The sequence below is a fragment of the Meles meles genome, chromosome X (assembly GCF_922984935.1).
Source record: "Meles meles chromosome X, mMelMel3.1 paternal haplotype, whole genome shotgun sequence".
NCBI lineage: Eukaryota > Metazoa > Chordata > Mammalia > Carnivora > Mustelidae > Meles > Meles meles.
Window position 1 is genome coordinate 126510202 of NC_060087.1, and position 17928 is coordinate 126528129.

Below are 17928 nucleotides of genomic sequence, written 5' to 3' on the forward strand. Positions count from 1 at the left end.
ATTACAATTTCAACACTGCCACATGTTGTTTATAATTCATTCATCAGTGTAGTCTTTATATTATGTGTGAAGAGACATTTGGTCTTTATAGAGGGGAAAATTGAACCATGACTTATAATTCCCCAACCATATTAGAATGCATTTCCAAATGAATATAAGAATAAAATATGCTTGGGGCACCTAGCTGGCTCAGTTAGTTGAGTGTCCAACTCTTGGTTTCAGCTCAGGTCCTGATCTCAGAGGTGCGAGATCAAGCTCTCAGCAGGTTCTGTATTCAGTGTGGAGTCTGCTTGTCCCATTCCCTGCGTCCTTCCCTCTAGTGTCTCTCTAAAGCAAATAAATAAATAAATAAATAAATAAATAAATAAATAAAATCTTAAAAATGAATAAAATATGCTTATTCACCTGCAAATTCTTAATTTCTTGTTTAATGTTTTATAATTTGAAGTAAACATTTATGAAGCCATTCCTTTAACAAATTAACTATTCATAGATTAATTCACTCCTTGACTGCTTGAGAATATATAACATGGCCAAGGGAAAAAACACACTTAAGCTATAGGAAGAAATATATAGTATGAGTCTTACTAGTCTGTTAGCAAAAACAGTAGGATCATTTTGCTAAGGCTTCCTTTGGGAAGCATGTATTTCAAGTGTAGTGTTTAGTTCTATTTCAAGAACATTTCATAAACTCCTGCTTCTGATAGAGTAGCAAAGATATTTACCTGTCATATAAGAATAACTCCTTATTTTGCTTTATTCACTGGTAGTTTTTTAAATAAAAACTTTATGAAAGAGCTCAGATTTACTTCTCTTGCTTAAGTCATAAAAGTAACAGGATATAATTAAACCAACAGAGTCTACACAGATGTTCCGGATGTTTGGGCTTGGTGTGATTAGCATGATCATCCTGGGATGTCTGCCCATTTATTGCTGCGCTCTTTGCCGGAGGAGGTAGGCAAACATAAACTTTTATTTGCTGATTGCTGAATGTATTTGGATATTTCTGTGTAGACACATTTATTCATATGCACTAGAAACACAAGAATTATGCTTGGGTACCTTTTGTTTAAAAGAAGGTAGCTTAAGAAAAACCTAAAATAGAGTTTGCATAATATTCTTAAATGCATGTTATTTTATTTTTCCATAAATTTAGACATTCTTTTGCATAGTCTGTACCTTCCCTCATCAGACAATTGGAAGGAAAAATACATCAGTGAGCTGGGGAGTGTGTGAGTGGAAGTGGTTATTAACTGCAAGTCAGAAGAGTTCCCAGAAGTGTTGTCTCCATCTAGTAGCTGGTCATCTACTATTGGGTCTTAAAAGCCTTGGTCTGTCTTCAAGCCAATTTGTATCAGATTTCTTCTTACCATCTTATAAAAAATCCCAGTGGCCTATTGGCACGATGTTTCTAAGGTTTAAAAAATTCCTCTCTACCTACTGGAACAGTGGATGTGGAGAGAAAGAGCAGGGCCAGGGTGAGTGAGGCAGTTGGAGCACAAAATTTAAGGCGGCACTCACTCTCAGGTTTGTGTAAGGGCACTAGCATGATCATGCGAGTAGGTATTTTCTTCAGTTTTCAGGGAAAGAAAAGGTACCTGGGTTGCCTGGGTGGCTCGGCTGGTTGTCCGCCTCTTGATTTCGGCTCAGGTCAGGATCTCAGGGTCCTGAGATGGAGCCCTGCCTCAGCCTCCATGCTCAGTGGGGAGTCTGCTTCTCTCCCTCTCCCTCACCACCTCCCACCCCCAGCTCACTCCTGCACCATGCATGTGTGCTCTCTCTCTCTCCCAAATGACTGGATAAGTCTTTAAAAAGAGAAAAAAGAGAGAAAAAGCAAAGTCACCTATTGAAGATTAAGCTTCTCTGATGTTTTAATTCAAGTTAATGAGAAAGTGGTATTTGAGGTACCAAAAAAATGGTTTAGATTTCACTGGAAGATTGACACTATACTATACACGAGTTACCTTGTTTTCCATAAAAATCATTAAGCCTTTTTTTTCCTTTTTTGTACATTTTGCTTGAATTTGATGAGTGTGTCATATTCAACACTGTATTTTCAGTCCATAGCAGGGTGCCTCATATATTAAGGTGCTTAATATATTTTTGTAGAATAAATGAGTGGTTGAATGAATAAAGAAATATAGTAGCTGGCATTGGCTAGCCTGGAAGGCGGTCTTACAGTAACTTAAACTTTCTCATCGCTTACATCATTTTCTCAAACCATTTTGAAGACACATGGAGTCACAGCATTTCAACTCCTCCAGTTTGCTGACAGTTCTTTCCATTTTTACTTAGTTTCCAGTACTGAGTGTATAATCCCTAGGCCTCTCTCATTTTCTTTCTTTCCACAGATGATTGGGAATAGGAGTGGAGTTTTTTACCTTTCCTTCTTCAAAGTTTGATTTCAGATAAAAGATAGCTCTGAATAAAAATGAAGTAATATTTGCTAGAAAATTGTGGCTAGGATTATGCCATGCAATTTAGAGTCTGGTATAAGAGGCCTGGTATAATAATTTAATTACAGCCTCTCTATTGTGTCTCTGCCAAGGAGTTTTGTGGGGATATTCAGGTACACTGTATTTTTCTTTAAAATGAAATTCAAAGAATTATTCCTTGATAAGAATATATTTTCTTCTTTCTACATAGTATAAACTGCTTGAGACTTGAACAATGTGAATAGTATGTTTATTGAACACCAAAAATTTTGGTTTACTATGATTTATTTATTTGTTTATTTTTTATTATTTTTTTAAGATTTATTTATTTGACAGACAGAGATCACAAGTAGGCAGAGAGGCAGGCAGAGAGAGAGGTAAGGGAAGCAGGCTCCCTGCTGAGCAGAGAGCCCGACGTGGGGCTCAATCCCAGGACCCTGGGATCATGACCTGAGCAAAAGGCAGAGGCTTTAACCCACTGAGCCACCCAGGCACCCCTGTTTATTTTTTAAATTTGTTTTTCAATTTTGTGTAAGAGTAGCATGTTCCTTCAGACGTCCTGGGTTGTTTGTTGCAACCCTGGATTATGTGGGGGCAGCTTGCCGCTTAGCTTAATTTCCAGGAACAATGGATGTTCAAGGGTGGATGTGGCACTGTCAAACTTTTCCTGGTAAGCTGATGTTAGAGGCAAGGGTAATAATTGTGCTAGAATAAAGATCCTATCCTTGATACCAAACAAGGAGCTCAAATGGAAGCCAAAGCCTGCTAACCATCCCTCTGCCTTTTGGGGGTCAAGATATCTCTTTAGAACTATCCCCTTAACTCACTTCCTGTTCATTTCAAAGAATAAAGAGATAAAATATTGCAGTAGGTAAAATAAATGACCACATAAAAGGGAAGTAGATGCAGCAGTAAAATCAATATGTAGTGGTTTTAAAAAGAAAAGAAAGTAGCCAAACACAGTTGTTTGTCTAAATCAGAGGGGCTAAAAGCCAAAAGCAGATCTGCAGTAACATGATCTGGACCTGTTTGTTAGAAGAACTCTTGAGACACTGAAAGGTCATCTTAAGCTCCTCCTCCTGCTGGATCCTGTCCTATACATTAAATATAGACACCTTCAGATGTCCTAACTCTCCCCTCTCAGCCTTTTGTTGTAAGCCAAAACAAGTGATGTCTTGACATTCTCCAGCTCCTGCCATTTGGACAGTGAGTTTTATTTACAGGTTGCCTCAGGCAAGAGTTGGAGGAAGTAATAATGAGAAGTAATATGAGCAGGTGGGAGAAATGAAAGCAGTTTAAGGGAAGAGGATAATCACTTTCCAGAGCCAAATGTATTTCATTCTTTTGGTGCCTAATTCATGCTTTCCATAATTGACCATATTTAGTCACTGCTTGTGCTAGGGAGGATGCAGAAATGTCCCAAGACATAGGCCTACTTTCAAGAAATTTAAATCTACCTTAAAATAAGTCCCAAGCATGATATATTAAATAACAGTACAAGACAGAATATAATTGAGAACTAAAAGAGTGGTGGCAATAACTTGTCGAAGTTCTGGGGATCAGGGTAAGTGGGAAAGAGCAGAGTGGATTCCACAGTGGAGGTGCTGTTTGAGCTGAGTTTTGAAGGGAGGACAAGATTTAGGTTGAAGGATGCTCCCACAGAATTCAGTGCATCCAGATGGAGTCTCCCCCTTAACTGCTCATCATTTGTAAGCAGAGGTGGCTGAAATTTGCCCCTGGAGTAATCTATAATGGAATCTCTAGTTTACTTCTACTTGACTTGAGTTCAGGTGTGGTACGAACCAGGTACACAGAGAACTCAAGACCGCTTGAGCTGGTTGCACATATACAGAAGGGAGCAAAGCATTAGTGAAACACTTTCTAAGAATTTGCTACTAATAGCCTTATTAAACTTGCATATAAGATGAGTTTTGAAATTCATTACATCTTCAAGGTTATGTATGATCTATTTTTATTCTCATTAATAGGGATCAGAAGCCTCATTAGGTTTAAGTATCACTGGCTGGCTTAAGACTTACATAGAGATGAAGAAAGGAAAAGATCAGATGGATGAGGACAAAAGGAAGCAGGGGAGGAGGGCTCTAGTGGAGAGAGGAGAAGAGCGGTGTCTGAATTGTTCCCATTACAGTAATAGAATGCCAATAATAGTAGTCTCAAGTGTCAAATTAAGTTTCTAATCTTTATCTGTTTTTAGATAAAGTTTAATCTCTATGCATAGGCCAGTTAAACATCTGTGTATTATATAGTGATATGATACTTGAGTATGTACATAGCTTTGGTAAGGTGAAAAATTCAAATATTATAATACCATGCCTATTAAACTCAGATAGAGTGCATTTTCTTGTTTTCTTTTTTTTTTTGCAACTTTGAATTAAGAAAAAAATTCAGAACTCAGTCTGCAAATGACAAAACTATGTTTTCTCTCAACTAATAAAAAGCCATTTTTTTTAAAGATTGTAGATCATCTGATACACAGATGATGTAAATAGCACATACCGCATACACTTTCAATGTTGCTTCTTGCCAGATGGCTGTTACCGAAAATTTCTACATTTAGACAAATCCTGCTGTGTGATTCTCTGTATTTATAATGTGGTTTTCATTATGCAGATAGTCTTAATACCACTTAGTTTCTTAGAAAGGGAGGTAAAGAATTGGGAATTAATTGCCTAAAAATCACCACCCATTGAATTTTAAAAATAGGCATTTACATTTTCAAATCCCCATGTTTGTGTGTTTCATTAAACTGTACAATATAATTAGTAATGTTATTTTGAAAAGCTTTATGTAGTAATTAACCAACTGCTGAAAGGTTTGAAGTTCCTGGATTATATACATATGAATTCAGAGAAAGGAAATAAAATCTATAAAATTTAAAAGTATGACTAGTCTCTAAGAACTTTGATAAAACATGATCAGATGAGAATGTGAGCAAACTGGAACCCTGCTCTGACATGAGTCACTCTAGATTTGAAACTCACATAAAACCAGTTCTTCTTGGACCCTGTTCAAACTAATTTAGTTACTGAAATAATAAGAGAATCTCATTATATGCGGATTATATGTCTGAGGTGTTCCCATTGCAAAGACTCCAAGGGTAGCATTTTAGAGAATTCTGGAATAGTAGGTACTATTAAAAAGTATTAAAAAGTACTATTAAAAAGAACATTTTGTTGCCAAGTAACTAATAACCTTATTGCAAAATGCAGTGGCCTTTTCTCAATTCCCATCCAACTTGAACTTTTTGTCACATAGTAGTACATTGTTGACTGCTCCTTTATTGAAAATTTCCTTCCTTGGATTTCATTGTTCCCCTTACCATTCTGATCCATCGCGTTTGCTTTTCTTTGTTCTCCCAGCCGTGGTTGTTTTCCTAAGTCTTATTCTTATCTACCAGAGAATATTACAAGTATGTATCAGAAAGAACATTTGAAAAGATCTGTATTCTAGTTCTGTCTTTTCTACCAGTCTTATAGTGAGTTTAACTTCTTTTGTTACTGGTTTTCTCTTGCAGTTAGGGTAGAGAATTGAGTCAGATAATTCCCGAGATCCTTTCTGATAGTAATATTCTGGTTTTCTCTGGGTGAATAACTCTTTTAAATCTGAATATTGGGGAGGGTGACTGAGTGGTTCAATCAGTTAAGCATCTTTCTTTGGCTCAGGTCCTAATTCCAGGGTCCTGGGATCAAGGTCCCACATCTGGCTCCCTGCTCAGTAGGGTGTCTGCTTCCCCCTTTCCTTTTACCCCTTCCCCTGCTCATGCCCCCCCCAAATAAATAAACAATTAAATAATTTTTTTTAAAATCTGAATCCTGGGGCGCCTGGGTGGCTCAGTGGTTTAAGCCTCTGCCTTTGACTTAGGTCATGGTCTCAGGGTCCTGGGATGGAGGGGGCTCTGCTCAGCGGGGAGCCTGCTTTCCCCCTCTCTCTGCCTGCCTCTCTGCCTACTTGTGATCTCTCTGTCAAATAAATAAATAAAATCTTTAAAAATATCTGAATCCTGAAATCCTTACCTCTATCTCCTCCAAATTTCTAATTGCCTTCATGAATTAGGTGTTCTGTTAGTACCTTAAATGCAACATATGGAAAACTGAACTTACCTTTTTTTTTTCTCTCAAATCATCTCCCCTTGACATCTGTCCACTTCTATCAATAATTTCTTTAGTCTCCCAGACTAGAAACTTTAAAATCATCTGTGACTGCTTTCCTTTATTTGCAATATGTAATCTATTCTCTTAATCCATTGTCATTTTTTTTGCTTTCCTTTGGAATGAGTCTGAGATTTGCCTCTTCTCAAATTTATCTATTTATACAGCTTGGTCCAGGTCTTGTATGCTGTCAACTTCTGTACCAGTTATGTGGTTTTAGGAGAGGAGCAAAAAGGAGCCAAGGTGTATTAGTCTTTTAGGGCTACCATAACAAAACACCAGAGACCAGGGGATTTAACCAATAGCCATTTACTATCTCACAATTATGCAGGCTAGAGGATCATGATCATGATGCCAGAGGATTTGATTTCTGGTGAGGGCTCACTTCCTGCACATGGCCATCTTTTCACTGTGTACTCATACAGCCTTTCCTTGCATGAGAGAAGGAGAAGGGAGAGAAAAAAAACCCAAAATCTCTGGTTTTTAGTTTAAAAAAATGAAAAATTGTGGCACCCAGGTGGCTCAGTTGGTTAAGCGTCTGACTTTGGTTCAGGTCGTGATCTCAGGGTCCTGGGATCCAGCCCTGGTCTGGCTCCCTGCTCAGTGGGGAGTCTGCTTCTCCCTCACCCTCTGCTCTTCCCCTTGCTTGTGTGCTCTCTCTCTCTCTTTCTCAAATAAATAAATAAAATCTTTAAAATGTATCAATCAATAAATAAATAAATAAATAACTGAAAAATTAGTTTTTATAATGATATTCATTTTACTGATTGGGGCCCCACCCTTATGACCTCATTTAAACTTAATTACTTAGAGACTCCAGTCTGCAAATATAACCATACTGGAAGTTAGGGCTTAATATTTGAGTTTTAGGGGCGCCTAGGTGGCTCAGTGGGTTAAGGCCTCTTCCTTTGGCTCAGGTCATGATCCCATGGTCCTGGGATCGAGCCCCGCATCGGGCTCTCTGCTCAGCAGGGAGCCTGCTTCCCTTCCTCTCTCTCTGGCTGCCTTTCTGCCTACTTGTGATCTCTGTCAAATAAATAAATAAACTCTTTAAAAAAATATGAGTTTAAGGACACAAGCATTCAAAAGGCTAGCTAGCATCCAAGGGCAAAGAAAGGCTTGAGAACTGCAGAGGGCACTGGAATAAAGCGTTTAATCCAAAGAGTTTATACACAAGAGAATATAACTAGGTTGGGACTGTAAGTGGGGTTTGGAAGATGGCTAGGAGTTGAGTACTGGAGAAGGTTCCTGGCACTTTGATAGGAATATATGGCTGTGCCCTTAAGAAGGAGGGAGTTATTAAGGATGCTTACCAAGCCAATTTGGACAAATACCTGGATTCCTAATCTATGCTCCTTCTATTCCATCCTGTAATGTCCTGCCAGATTAATCTTCCAAAGATAGTATTATTTTGTTTTATTATATTATTCAAGATCTTCTAATGCATTCAAGAATATCTGGATTCCAGGGGTGCCTGGGTGGCTCAGTCATTAAGCATCTGCTTTGGGCTCAGGTCATGATCCCAGGGTCCTGGGATCAAGTTCAGCATCAGGCTTCCTGCTCAGCAGAAGCCTGCTTTTCCCTCTCCCACTTCCCCTGCTTGTATTCCCTCTCTCTCTGTCTCTCTCTCTCTATCAAGTATATAAATACAAATCTTAAAAAAAGGACTATCTGGATTCCAGACCTTTTATTTATTATTTTATTATTATTAATTTATTATTTATTTTTATTTCTTATTTATTGAGCTCTTACTTTGGTCTGGGCACTTGCTATGTGTTGTGTTCTTCTCCATCTGGCCATCTACCTGGGAAGCTTCACTGTCTGTGTTATGAGCCATCTAAGTCCATAGCTTCAGAGTTCTCTGATGCATTCAATTCTGAGGAATCTCTCCTGTATTCTGTATTGGCCACCCACTTTCATGCTCATATCCTAAATCCTGTCATTCATCACAAACTAAACCTCTGAGTCTCTGAAATCTTAAACTTCGATCCTCAAACTATTCTTTGACTATAGGTACTTTGTCCTCTAGGTTTTTCTTTTCTTTTACTCTTGCTACACCTATTCTCATTGGGACCTCTAGGGCCTTTAACTCTGTTTTCCCCTATCTTCTGTTTTCTATCTTTTAATATTATCTGATTTCTTTATCTAGCCTGGATCCTATCGTCTGATACATGAGTCCATTCTTTCCAGCTCCTTTGTTTCCTTGAAATTGAATCTACTTCTCTGCTTCTAGATCTATAGGTTCCTGGGAATTCTTAGAGAAAAAAAAATCTCACAACTGTATAGATCTGTATAACAAGAAATTCCCAGTGAGCCAGTTAGTGTTTCCAGCCATACCACTCTACTTGATGTTTACAAACACCATACTTCTTTGCCACTCTGATCTTTTCACACAATGTACCACCCACTGATTGAAAAGCTCTTGAACATCTTCCCATCACCACTCTTCTTTATCTGGCTCACCCTACCCTGGATGCAGGCCTCAGCTTAGATGTCACCTCTTCTAGGAAGCTTACCCCAGACCACCAACCCAGACTGGGTCAGGCTTCTTCCTTTTTGTCTCCTACCAATCTCTGCTTACTGCTGTTTAGATTGTCTCAATGTGATATAATTCTGCTTATACAGCTGTCTTCCCTTCTAAATTTTAAGCTTCTTGCGGGCAGGACACATATATTATTCATCTTATGTCTCTAGTATTTAGAATGGTATTTATTTCATAAATGAGCAAATGTGTCAGCGAGTGAATGAGTATGAGATAAGTTGATCTGTATGTTTCAAGTGCGAGTATGCTGGTCACAATATGACATTTTACATAAAAAAAAGAAAATCACCTCTAGGATTCTGGACAAATCATTTCACCCCTGCTTTCCCTCTTGGGCATTCTCAGTAGATATTGGGTAGAATATTTAACTTTGGATCTCAGTAATGAATGTTAAGGCTGAACCTACAACCTAGTTCTCTGCAAACTAGACTAGTGCAGTGCATTTCGAAATAATAAGGCTATGTTGGCATTTTTGTCAACTAAGGTGAAATGTACTCCATTAAATTTAAAGTAAAATCTATGGATAAAAAAATAGTCATTTTAATTATGTAAAATAAAATATATTGAAGTCACATTAGAAAAACAGAATAAATCCCCAATTTCTTATCTAAAATTCTGAAGTTCAAAAAGTTCTACAAACCTAAAACTTTTTCGAACTCATTTGGCAACCTGAGCTGACCTGACCTGAGACATTTTTTAGTTATTAGTTAATGCTTAAAATGAAAAATCATATATTTTGTTGTAGAAATATTATTGTGTTTGATCATGAAATGTTGCTTCAGACCTTATGGAAGTGCCATGTAATATTCAGTATATCATGTCATATTACCTTTCTAAAACCCAAAATATTCTGCACTCTGGACCACATCTGGCCCCAAGAGACCGAGAAATATATAGTTGTTTCAGTTATTATTTTTTTGAGACTGAAGTTAATAGCACTAAAACATAAAGAGGCCATAGGTAAATCATAAATTTATTTTTGGCCTTCACCCACTATTTCATTTATGCCTGGAGACTTTTTTATGATTAACTGAGGAAAAAGTATTTATTTGCTCCGTATATGTCTTACCTAGTAGAGCTCAGTGACAACTTAGTAATGCAGTTTCAGGGGAGAAAAGTGAATATTACCTTCAAAGTCATCATTTCAAGGGCAGGCTTATCAATCTCTGGGCCCCACATGCTAAGAACCTGGTTGCTCTGTATAGCTAAGTAGCACTGTCAGGAGCCAGGTGTCCTCTTCTGTACACTACCTAGCTTTGAGCTGAGGTTAAGACTATGTATCTGTCATTACTTCTTCATAACATCATATGGAAATCTTCCTTTCTCTTTTGGGTTTTTGTCCTTACCTTTGCTTTGAGCATTTCTAGTTTTTCTCCTTGGCTTGTGCTTAGATATTTAGAAAGTGAGAGATCTTGGGGCACCTGAAGTCCAAATGATAGCAACAGTCAGTGAAAGTGTAAGTTTGTAAAATTATAGATGATAATGTAATGTGAACTATTACCATTTAGTTTTGAAATTAATAGGAGAGATGAATCTCTATAGGCTAGGAGTAAAAGGGAAGGTTTCCTAGGCAAATAATATATAAGCTGGGTCTTGAATTGTGAGTAACATTGATGTCAGCAGAGGGGCGTATGACAACATTATTATTGTGGAATAGTAATAGTAATGGTAGAGTAATAGTAATGGTTACATAAATATGAATATGAATACATAAATATATGAATATGAATATATGAATATGAATACATAAATATGAATGAGCCAAGTGCAGTATTTTCTATCAGATTTGTTAAATATGGTGAGTTAAATAATCAGATGGGAATGTATAAAGAGTTATGTGGGTAAATAGCCTTTTCCTTATAACCCATCATTTTTTTATAACCCATAATTGTTATTGTTCTATCACTGTTGAAAAATAAGGTTTCACTTTGAATTTTTAACATTGTAGCAAATGGGTCAATCCTTTACGAAGGAGAGTCAACAGAATTTTAAAGAGTTTGAAGAAACAAAGAAAGAAAATAAAGAGGGATGCTGAAATGTTACGGATAGCGGCAGAAGAGGAGGAAGATTTAGGTGATGAAAAAGAGCAGGAGACCAAAGGTAATTATCAGTAGGGTACAAAACTGAAGCATTTAATATTTGATTTTTATCACCATCTTGGTTCAATTGTTGTGCTCTGTTGGTTGGTTGGTTTATTTTTATTTTGTTTTGTTTTTGTTTTTGTTTTTTAAGATTTTATTTATTTATTTGACAGAGAGAGAGATCACAGGTAGGCAGAACAGCAGGCAGAGAGAGAGGAGGAAGCAGGCTCCCCACTGAGTGGAGAGCCCAGATGTGGGGCTCGATCCCAGGACCCTGAGATCACAACCTGAGCCAAAGACAGAGGCTTTACCCACTGAGCCACCCAGGTGCCCCTGTTTTTGTTTTTTATCCCACAAATGTTTGGACCACAGGATATGAGCTTCTGAAACAGTATTATCACTAGGGATATTTGGATTCTAGGAAGGTGGACAAGAAAGGTGCCAAGTTGTTTGGGTACCACACTCTTTGGTATACATAGTTCAGTCCTTTAGAAGAAATAAGTGGAATCTGTCTGCTTTGCCTCTGCAGCTCCATGAAAGACACCTTCGCTAAACAGTAATGGCTGTAGTTCCCCATACGTACTGACCATGCCAGATAGGCAGGCGAAAGAGGGTAACTTCAGGAATCTGACAGATCTGCAATCCAATCCTGGATCCTAGCTGTTAGTTTCAGCTACCTGCTCCCCAAACTTAAATAATTTAGTATTATGAGTGGTTGAGGGATCCCAGAATCATACAGCAGGGACTACTTGGACCTCAGGCTTACAGATCTCCTAGGCTTGGAGATTCTTCCTCCCATAATAATTAGGAAGAACCAACTAAGAATAAAAGGGTCAGTTAGAATGGAGGTATCAGGGAATAGAGTATTGGACTGGGGTATGGTCAGGAGACTCAGGCCATTATCTTATAGCATTTTCACAGACAAGTTAACCTTTCAGCAACTTGATACCATCAGCTGAAATTTTTTTATATTGCTTAAACAATATAATGTATGTGAAAATGCTTTGAAAATTGCAGTGCAATACTCACATTTACATTGTTAAATTCTAGCCTCAGTTACAGAGAAGCAGAGGAGTGGAATAACAGACCGTTGATCTTAGTGTCAGGGGACTCTGGCTTTAGTCTCAGTTCTGCCATTATGTACAGTGGGAACTTGGGCAATTCCCTTAACTTCCCTGGGCTTCAGTTCACCAAGCTGCAAAATAAGAAGTTTAGACTAGATGAATAAGAAATGTGACTTATCTCAGAAGAAACAAAATTCTTATATAAGGTATTATATATATATATATATATATATATATACACACACACACACACACACATACACTAAGGTTATACATAAATATATATTATGATCATACATGTATATACATACCTATATATCATTGCTTTGTATAAGTTTAATGCAGTATATACATGTGCATATGTATGCACACACAGACACACATATATGACTTTATAAATAGACTAACAATATGATTTCTGTGGGCCATTTACTGGGACATGGAAGTTCACCTTGTTATTCAGAAAATTGTCTTTGTATTTGCCACAGTGTATTTTGTCTTAGCCTCACAGTAACATAAGATGATACACTGGCAAACTGAAAATACATAAGTTAAACATAGCACTGAATATACAGAGTTTGAGAACTTTGTTGCAATCATTTCCTCTTCTAACAAAGTGTGATGTATGTATACTAGTCCTTTCACGTTGTTTTACTCTACTTTACTTTTCTCCTGTAGCATTATTTTCCCACTGAAAAGAACACAAAGCATTCAGAACAGAGGAGACTGTTCCAGTCATCTAAACCTGATGGAGTTCTTATTTTTGTCATGTTGACTTCCCATATAAAATAAAGTTGTTAGTTATGTTTCTGTGCATCAAATCGGGATCTGAGTTCTTCTTATTAAAAATAGTTTCTACAGAATTTAAAAAAATATATGAAAAACACTGGTGACAATTCAGGTCTTAGGTACTACTGTGATTTTTGCAACTTCGGTTATGTTATCAGCATAATACTTCTGTTGGGGTGAAATAAGGCAGAGATTTCATGGTGTTATTCACCTTCCAGCAAAGTGGTTGGGGATGGGGGAACCCAGTGATCATATTTCACTGTATTTGATACTGTCTTTATTTTGAAGAAAAGACATAAAAATATTTTGTAATAGTGTTTTTCTTCTTATTTTATAACATATAACATTATTTTTCTACCATAAAAGACTCACTATTATAGAAAATTTGGTATATAAAGTTCTGTAGAAGAAAGGAAAAATTATCCATAGTCCTACTACCAAGAGCTGAACACTGTTGTTAATGTTTTTTTTTAATTGTGTTCTATGTTCTATGACATACATTAACTGATTTTTATTTTTTAATTATTTTTTTAAATATTTTATTTATTTATTTGACAGAGATCACAAGTAGGCAGAGAGGCAGGCAGAGAGAGATAAGAGGAAGCAGGCTTCCCACTGAGCAGAGAACCTGATGTGAGGCTTGATCCCAGGACTCTGGGATCAGGATCTGAGCCAAAAGCAGAGCCTTAAACCCACTGAGCCACCCAGGCACCCTCATTAACTTATTTTTAAAAAGTTGTCTTTATTATTCACTTTCCTCTTTTGAAATGTATGGGGCTCAAGTTTACGTTGGCTTGTTGCTCATTCATTCAGCAAGTATTGATTAAGCCCCTGCTATGGGCAATGCACTTTTTATGTGCTAGGGATGTAGTCACAAGCAAGCTAAAGCTAGCCTTTCCCTCATGGAGCTCGCAATCCTGCTAGAGAGGAAGCCAGGTAAAGAAGTAATGACGAGGCTATGAGAGAAGGAGTACCAAGTTCTATGGGAGCATTTAGCAGGGGGCACTTAGCCCAGATTTCAGGAAGAAGCATAAAATGGAAGGTAAGAAAGACCAACAGGTGTTTCCCATGCAATCAGTGTGTGGTGGGAGGACCGTTTCATATATGAATTCCCAAGTACATGGAATCTTTGGAATACGGCAAATAGTTCGGGATGGCAACAACTTCAACTCAGATGTTAGATTAAAAGAACTTTATTTTTTAAAGATTTATTTATTTGAGAGAGAAAGAGAAAGAGCACAAGTCAGGGGAGGAGTTTTGGGAGAGGGACAAGTAGACTCCATGCTGAGTCCAGAGCCAGAGATCATGACCTGAGCCGAAATCAAGAGTAGGATGCTTAACTGACTGAGTCACCCAGGTGGCTCTGATGAGAACTGTCTAACCTACATTTATTTATTTTTTAGGCCCCTTTTAAAATTTTAATTCCAGTATAGTTGATGTACAATGTTAAATTACATTCAGGTTTATAATATAGTGATTCAACATTTCTATATATTACTCTGTGCTCCAAAGGTAGGTGTACACTTAATCCCCTTCACCTATTTCACCCATCCCTTCTGATAACCACCAGTTATCTATAGTTCAGAGTCTGGTTTTTAGTTGGTTTCCTCTTTTTGGTTATAACCAACATTTTAAAAATGGCTTTATCTTTTAGACAGAAGGGAACCAATGAAGAGTATTAAGCACAAGAAGGGTATGGTTAGCTCTATATCCTTAGAGGCCACTCTAACTATTGTGTGGAGAATTGGAAGTGAGCAGTACTTGGGTCAAAAGAATCACTTATGAGGCTGTTGTATTAACATAGATGAGAAAGTACAGTGTCCTGGGCAAGGGTAGTGAGACTGTGGATAAAAGTAAATAGATCTAAGAGCTGTTTGGCATGTAGCATTAATAGGACTTGGTTATTCGTTTGTGTGGGGAAGGAATGAGAAGGTTGAAAGGACAGTATAAATTTCAGGTTTCTAAGTGATGAACCAACCGGAAAGATAGTGGTCCTATTCCTATTCAGTGAGATGGGACAATGAGAAGAAGGACAGGTGTGGCAGGTGAAGATGAGTCATTTTTGTATAGGCTGTTTGAAATGCCTGTGGAACATCCAGGTTGAAATGACCAGTAGGCAGTTAGATGTATGGGTTTGGACCTCAGGGCAAAGGTCTGGTTATGTGTAAAAGTTTAGGAATCATCAATATATAGACAATAATTCAAGTCCTAGTGAATGACTGATATCAACCAGGAAGAATAAGAAAAAAAAGAAGTGAACAGAATCTTCTAGAATAGAATCCAGAAGAACACAAGCATTTAAAGGATGGTAAGAAATGGTGTAGCTGTCAGTGGAGACTGAGAAATATGAGAATAAGCAGGAGAGAATTGGGGAGGAAAAATTTTTCTATACTTTTCAAAATTCTTTTGGCTGGTCTAAGAATTGACATGAGACAAACTAAGAGGAGAAAATCAAATTTAATTATGTACATACAGATGCTCTGTAAAGAATTTGAAGCCTATAGGCAGTCAGGCAATTGAGGCTTATATGCCATTCAGAGCTAAGGAGAAAAGGGATAAGGGTCTGGGAATTCAAAGGGAAGAAAATTCACTGGTAGATGAAAAGAAAGTAAATTTTTGGTAAGCAAATGTTTCTTGGGCCATACAGAAACAATGGGATACAGAGAGAAATTTTATCAAACAGACTTTGCTAGGTTCCTTCCTGTTTGCCATACCTAGTTCATATTATACAGTAGTTATCTATGCTAACTGTTCCCTTCCTGGAGTAGGACCTCTGTCTGAATTCTTTTAGGCAGTTAGCAGGAAGGAAAGCAAAACAAAACAAAACAAAAAGCAAAAATAAAGCAAACGCAAAAAAGCTTCTTGAGTTTTCTGGTTTTTTTTTAAAGATTTTATTTATTTGACAGATAGAGATCACAAGTAGGGAGAGAGGCAGACAGAGAGAGAGAGAGAGAGAGAGGAGGAAGCAGGCTCCCTGCCAAGCAAAGAGCCCAATGTGGGGCTCAATCCCAGGACCCTGGGATCATGACCTGAGCAAAAGGCAGAGCCTTTAACCCACTGAGCCAGCCAGGCACCCCTGAGTTTTCTGTTTCTTAAAAAGAATCAGCCTGAAATAACCCACATGACAAAGAGACATATTTTGGGGTGGCAAGTTTTGTTCTCCTACAGAGCAATGTAATGAAATCCAAGAGGATGGTATGTTTCAAAGAGGAGGAAATGGTCAACAGCATCAAAATTCTGATTAATTTCCACTGGATTTGGTAACATGGAAGTCATTGGTGACTTTGGCAGTAACAGTTTGTGATGAGGTGAAAGCAGAAACTAGATAACTTGAGTTACAGAGTGACTTGCAAGTGAGAAAGCAAAATCAGTGTGGAAAGCTTGTTGAAGAAGTTTGGCTATGAAGAGGTATAGTAATTGATTGGTAGTTTAGAATGGGGAGAATTTTTTAAAGATGAAGAATAGAAGGAGCATTGAGTGTAAAGGCTGGAGGTGTGGGGAAGTTTCAGCCTGCCTTACTGATCCCCAACTTACCCTCTTCTGTTTATTCCATAGCATTTATTACTGGTGAACATACAATATAATTTGGTTATTTATTATGCTTATTATTTATTATTTGCCTTCCCCTGCCAGAATGTAAGCTCTCCTACAGCAGAGGGAGTTTTTTGTGTTCAGTTCAGGGATACATCCCAAGTGCCATGGACGGTGTCTGGCACAGAGAAGGTGCTCAACAAATAACATAACTATTGGATGATTGGATTGGAAACAAAGACATTTTTGTGGTATTCTTCACTTTTTCTATGATTAATGGGCACTTCCAAGGCAAAATGAAGTCTTAGAAAAAAAGCCAAACTGTAAAACAGTTCAGTAAACAAGTGGTTGCTTTCAAAGCTATTCCCCAAGAATCTGATACTGCTGCTCTAAATTTTAAGAACTGCATTCAGGCAAAACTAAATGAAAAAGAACAAACAAAAAAGTTCTCTGGGTAGAAATAAGTAATAAAACAACTACAAAAAGAAACAGATATTTTAGAGTATAAAATTGAAATTTATCAAAAGCAGTGGCAGTCTATGGTTGTAAGTATGGTTGATGCAGTACTTTGAAAGCAATAGATAGGAACATCTGCAAAGGTTCTCTAACAGATTAGAAACTAAGTTGCAGGGGACACTGACAGAGATTACTATTAGGTGATAATGTGAGGGGAAAGAATGTGAGTTTAGAGTGGTCGTCAAAGAACTAGAGATGCAGAACAAATGTTGGAACAGAGATGAAAAGTTGAAGCAATTGACGGTTATTATTATTAAAGATTAAAAACCAAACAGACCCTCACAACTGTGGGAAGGAAACAAATGTTTTTAGAGAGCTGTTCCCAACACCAGTGCCTAATACACTACTAAATCATGTCTGATATGGCTGACCAACTCCTGCAAGAGATAAATTGGTAGATCATAAGTGTGTCACTAAAATCCAAACTTTAACAGTCAAAGAGGCATTTCCCTCAAGCCATTACTGTATCTGTTACAAATAAAAAGACACGAAACAAGAAGTACCTCTGATGTGGAGCCTGAACTTAAACTGATTAAGGTGACCGTTTTAAAACCAGAGGTTATGAGCATTATCCCCAACTACACAGACATTGAGACATTAAACCAAAAATAGACAGGGCACTGAGATGGCTCAGTCAGTTAAGCATCTGCCTTTGGCTAAGGTCATGCTCCTGGGGTCCTGGGATTGAGTCCCACATACATCAGGCTCCCTGCTCAGTAGGGAGTCTGCTTCTCCCTCTCCCTCTGCCTCTTCTCCCCACTTGTGCTTTCTCTCTCTCAAACGAATACAAATCTTTAAAGA

At 37.7% G+C, this 17928-nt stretch overlaps 1 protein-coding gene across 1 annotated transcript in view; it reads left to right on the top strand.

Moving 5' to 3' along the window:
- Positions 1-12321, top strand: part of FMR1NB (FMR1 neighbor) — a 29476-nt gene extending 17155 nt beyond the window's left edge. The window contains exons 4-6 of the mRNA XM_045994841.1: positions 858-954; positions 11095-11246; positions 12278-12321. Coding sequence (XP_045850797.1) covers positions 858-954; positions 11095-11246; positions 12278-12321 — 293 coding nt within the window. The remainder of the gene's footprint in view (positions 1-857; positions 955-11094; positions 11247-12277) is intronic.
- The last annotated feature ends 5607 nt before the right edge of the window (positions 12322-17928 follow it).